Source organism: Myotis brandtii, unplaced genomic scaffold (genome assembly GCF_000412655.1).
Source record: "Myotis brandtii unplaced genomic scaffold, ASM41265v1 scaffold653, whole genome shotgun sequence".
Lineage (NCBI taxonomy): Eukaryota > Metazoa > Chordata > Mammalia > Chiroptera > Vespertilionidae > Myotis > Myotis brandtii.
This window is the reverse complement of record NW_005370535.1, coordinates 456568-462009: the sequence shown is the minus strand read 5'-3', so window position 1 is coordinate 462009 and position 5442 is coordinate 456568. Positions and strand designations below refer to the sequence as shown.

The window sequence follows — 5442 nt, the reverse complement described above, 5'->3', positions numbered from 1 at the left end:
TGTGTGTGTGTGTGTGTGTGTGTGTGTGTGTGTGTGTGTGTGTGTGTGTGATTGAATTCATTGGGGTGACATTGGTTAATAAAACTGTACAGGTTTCGGGTGTACAGTTCTATGATAACCCTCTGCACACCACAGTGTGTTCACCACCCAAGTGAAGTCTCCTTCCGTCAGCGTGGATCCCCCTGTGCCTCTCCTGCCTCCCACCCCCTCCCCCTCTGGCTGTGTTTTCTATTTTGTGTGTGCATGTTCTGAATGCAGGGAGATTTCATCGTATCACATCATCTCCCGACTTAATTGAATCCTAATTTCTCACAGAAAAACAAGACGAAGTAAACCACTTCGGCAGCAGGCTCCCCGAGGAGTCAGGGCTGTGCCTTCAGAGAGGTGCTGGGGGGCCGGCGCTTCCTCCGGAGCAGAAAACATTTCCTCGAGAAGCGGAGCCGTGGGGACAATGCCAGTGCCATCCTCAGAGCCACTGGCCATTCTGCTGAGACGCGAGCTCGAGTTTCCCAGCGGCAAACGCTCGGACCCTTCGGGCCCTTTGCTGCCCTTTGCTCACATCCATTCCCCAAGTCAACCCGGGGAGGGCCTCGCTGGCACAGTGGTGCTCACACCACCTGCAGAACTGAACGCGGGGCCCAGTTCCCCAGATGGAAGGTGCGAGCTGTTGGCGCTGAGGCGCGTGCGTCCGGCTCAGGACTCCCCACACGGTTCTGCCGGAGTCTGGCCCGTCCGTGATGCCCACCCGCCACCATGTCCTGGCTCCATCCCCGCAAATTTCTCTGCCCGAGTTAATGCGGAACCACCACAGGCTCCTCTCATGCAAGACGCCCCTTGGTATGTAGTCGCTCAGCACAGGGGCCCTGAGAGCTGGCTGTTGGTTTTCACTTCTACTTGGCCGATTAAAACCAATAAAGCAGCTGTAGGATGAACCAGGAAGGTAGCAGGGGCCCAGGGCTGCACCAGCATTCTCATTCCTTCCTCCACTCATCATTTGCTCATTCATTCCTTCCTTCCTTCATTCCGTCATTCACTCACTCATTCCTTCCTTCCTTCATTCACTCATTCATTCATTCAGCAACTGCCTGTGGAGCACCCTGCATCCCACCAAGTCTTGAAAACAGCCACTCCCCCTCGCCTGCCATGCAAGACGAGCAACAGTTAAGATGTCAGGCCGGAGTCTGACCACCTGGCTGGAACCCTGGCTCTGCCACAGCTGGGCAGCCCATGCCCCCCATGCAAGCTAAGGCATGTTGCTGAGAAGGAAGATAAGGCTGACGCCCGTGTCCTCGGTTGTTGCAAAGGGCAGATAACATATGAAATTGGACGGAGTCGATACTCAGTTAATACTCAGGTTATTGGCATCGTCACCACCATTCTCGCTGCTCCAGCTTTCTCAGCCGACCACTGGGGATCCTGAGCGTCTCTGGATGAGACTCCCAACCTCCAGGGAGGTGAGGGTTCCACTTGCCTCATTTTCCTGAGAGGCCACTGGCAACCATGGGCCCCCATGTCCATGTGGGGACACCAGGTGCCCTGCGAAGGGGTAGTGTGGTCCCCAGGTTTCCACAGCCCCCACCCCTGGCCCTGCTGCCTTTCCTGACCCTGACTGAGAAGCTGTGAACGTGAGATGGGGAAGGGGACAGAATACATCCTTCATTTGTTGCTTCACTCGGCCCCAGCCTCCCGCCAGGGCCTGCCTCCCCGGCTGGCCGACATCTCCGCCAGGCCCCGGAGCCCCTGACCCACTTCGGCCACAGGCTCGGTGGGAAGAGGACCTTGGAAAGCCCTTTGCAGGAGCAGGGCCAGCGGTCAAGGGCAGCCACCAGGAGCATCGCCGCTGCTGTAATATTTGGACACCGCTCGCTGCCAGGCTTCCCACAGCATCCCGCCATCTGGGCTGTGTCAAGGCCAGGCCTCAGAGGAGAGATGATGGTTTCTGGCGGGATCGCTGCTCTTCAGCAGCTGAAGGCCCCGAGCTCTCGCCTCCAAGCAGCTCCTGGAAGAGAATGAGCAGTCCCACGGCCGGGCCTGGCTGGTCTCCACAGGATGAGCACATCTGGGGGTCACTCAGGAGGGCCTGGGGCCCCCGCCCCGCTGTTCACACCCATCCTCCCCCCAGAGGCCTCAGGTTCCACCCCAGCCCCACGTGCTGGCCGGGGGCCCACAGAGATGGAGACAGACAGCACAAGGCCTGGTCGAGGCAGGTCCATGCGTGAGGGGCCTCGAGGGGCAGGCACAGTTCTGCTCCACATGGCAGAGGTCAAGCGGAACCTGGGCTCCTTGGTGAAGGGGTGGCAGTTCCATGCCGCAGTGGACAGTGCCATCATCCGGGAGTGAGGGCCCTCGTGTCCCCGGCCGTGCCCAGCCACGGCAGGCGAGTCTGAGCAGGGTCTGGGCTGCGGAAGTCGGGCTCAGCACAGTGACTTTGGGAATCTGGACAGTCTCCCTGCAGGAGGCTTGAATTCCATGGTGGTCACAACCAGGAGATGAGTCCGGAGGCTGATTCTAGGCACCTCATCATTGTCTCGGGGGCTGGGGTGGCCTACGGGGGAGCTGGATGCTCCAGGAGGGGCAGAGGTGGAGGTTGGGGTGGGAGGGCAGCTGGGGCAGGTGGGGCACCTGGGCAGAGCTGGAACCCTAACCCTGGGTCTGTCTGCTTTGCAGCCCATATTGCAGAGGCAGCTGGGAAAGCAGGGGGTGGCCACCTGCGCTGGGAACCTCGCTGCCAGCAGCCCCTGACCAGCAGAGCGCCCGTCACTGCACTGCTGCCTCCACGCCTCGAGGGTCCCTGGATCTCCACTGGGTAAGACCAAAGGTCACCTTGACCTCGGGCCCCTGCGCTGGGAGACTCTCCTCTCTGAGCCTCAGTGTCCACATCTGTAAAATAGGCACAACTGTCCTATTGTCTAAGAGGCCTTCTACCTGTGGCATAAAGCTTTACCCACCACCACCACCACCACCACCACCACAGCGTGAGCCTGGAAGGCAGGCACCGTGTTGGGCATCATGCCACAGCCACAAGCAGCAACTGGACAAAATCCACCTATTCAACACATCAAACACCAACTATACAAATACTTATTGAGTGCCTAGTATGAACCAGTACAGAAGGGGACACGCTCTAAGCACGTGAATACAGAAATAAATAACACAATCTCGAGGTGGTGCTAAGCTCTGCAATGAAGGACATAAAACAAGAATGTAATAGTGAGTGACCTGGGAGGGTTTTTGTGAGAGTGGTCAGGGAAGGCTTCTCGGAGGTGGTGACATTTCATTGAAGGCTGAAAGAAGAGGAGTCAGCCATCCAGAGAGCCAGGGGAAGAGGCAGGCAGAGGGAACAGCTGGTGCAAAGGTCCTGAGGCAGGAAGTGGTGGGTTAGAGAGGGCTCAGGTGTCTTGCTTGCCTGTCTCATTCTCTCTCTAACCTTGCAGGCTGGCCTGCCAGTTCAGGCACTGTTGCTCTCTGGGGCAATGGGCTTCGTGCTCTGCCCTCATTTGTGGGGTCCTCCCTCTTAATGTGGGGATGGAGAGAAGGGAGGCAGTGGCCTCCTCCACACCTAGCACATCACTTCCTCTCCCGCCAGCCCCTTCCAGCCAGCCCCATTCTAGGATCAGGGACTGGATGGACTCTCCGTGTCCTCCACGTACCTTCTGAGGTCAGAGAGAAGCGAGATGCCAAACATCTGCTATCGCTCTGGGTGGAGGGAGGGCCTGGAGCTCAGCAAAGCCCCTTTGGATGCATTCCCAGGCTCTCACCCAACTCCACAGTCCGGGGGGACCCAGGCACCACTGACCGGGGTCACTCTGAGACAGAACTGGGGCTCAGGAAGGGTAGGGACTTCCTGCTGGCTGCTCCTGCCCCGGGGCCAATTGCATTCTGGAACAGTGCTTCTAGAAACTTCTAGAACCTTCTTCCTAGAAAGCTCCCCTCTGTACTTCCCAGACAGCCTTAGTGCAGAGACCGAGATGTCCAGTGTGACCTGCTGCAACCCCTTAGGCAAACCGTCCCCTCCCGGGCCTTGTCTGAGGCACGGGCGAGGAGCGGGCTGAGGCCACCTCGGCGTGTGAGCGTCCTTCTTCGTGTTTAACTATCCTGGCGCTTTCCTTATACTTTCCCTTTGCACCAACTTGCCTTCGGTCACTTCCACAGACTCCTTTACCCTTAAGCTGCACCGAGGGACAGCATACGCAGTGAGCAGCACACTCAGTGTCCTCGATTCTTTTTAAAGGAAGCGCAGTATCACCCTGGACATGGAGAGCAGGGCCACTTGCCATAAGTGGGAGGGAGCTGTGAAAAGAAAGTCAATGAAAACCAAACGGCGTAATTAAATTCTCACTAGGTCCACTGCCCGCGGAGGCTCCGGCCTGCTGTCTCTGGGAGGAAGGGAGGCCGCGTTAAAGACACACTGGCTCCAGCAGCACCTCTGCTTAGCGCTGTTGGGCAGGCTGAGCAAGAAGGCCCTGGGCAGCGGCCCCTGGGCGGGGGACACCGGGAGGGGCACCTGCCTCCTCTTCTCCGGGACTCATCCACCACGCACCCCCCTGAGCCCCTGGTGGGAGAGTCCCAGCCCAGGTGTGACATGAGTCCCGGAGCCATTTAGCTTTTCTTGGCACCCAAGCCCACCCTGTGCTCATCCTTACCACCCGCAGAATAGGGCCTGAGGGCCTGGGGGCTAGGGCCAGTGTTTGTAAATAATGTTTTATTGGCACACAGCCATGTCCCCACTTGCATAGGCTTCTGGCCGCTTTAGCTCTACAACCATAACCTTGAGTAGTTGCCACAGAGACCACCCAGAAAAGCAATGATATGCATGATCTGAACCTTGAATGTCTGCTGACCATGGCTAGGCCCACAGCCTGGCACAGGCGTGGGTAAAGCTTGGTGGGGAGGCCAGTCTTGCCGAGGGGAGACAGGATCTGAGCGCCTACATCCACGCTCATCATGGTCCGGCAGCCAGGACCCAAGGATCCTGGGTCCCGGGCTCTGGGCCAGGTGCCAGGAATCCAACGCAGAGAGAACAGGCAGGACACTGCCTCCGGAGCTCCGGCACAGAGGTCCTGAGGGGGAGTATCTCTCAGGTGTGACCGTTGTGCGGACACGTCCAGAGACCATGACTGTGATAGAGACCTCCCCATCACAGACACAGGAGCTGGGCTGTCATCCTGGCTCACATTCCCGGTGAGGCACAGAGTGGGTGAAACCAGGTCTCCCAGCGGCAAGGCCTGTGCACTTCCCTGGGGCCCCGGGACCCACGGGGGCCCTGAGGGAGGGTGTCACCTGAAGAAGGTGATAGGATTGAAAGGAAGGGGACGAGCGGGCTTCTGCCAAAGCCACAAGCATTGAGTGGACGGCCCCAGCCCCCCTAGTGGGACTCACTAAGATCACTCAGAGAAATCGAGGCTGTAGAGGCCCAACAGCCCTGAGCTGAGGTCTGCAATG

The 5442-nt window shown here is 58.6% G+C and overlaps 1 protein-coding gene across 1 annotated transcript in view; it reads left to right on the top strand.

The window, feature by feature from the left end:
* Positions 1 to 5442, top strand: part of APCDD1L (adenomatosis polyposis coli down-regulated 1-like) — a 56077-nt gene that overhangs the window by 43898 nt on the left and 6737 nt on the right. The window contains exon 2 of the mRNA XM_005880773.2: positions 2668 to 2806. Within this exon, the coding sequence (XP_005880835.1) occupies positions 2668 to 2806 (139 nt within the window). The remainder of the gene's footprint in view (positions 1 to 2667; positions 2807 to 5442) is intronic.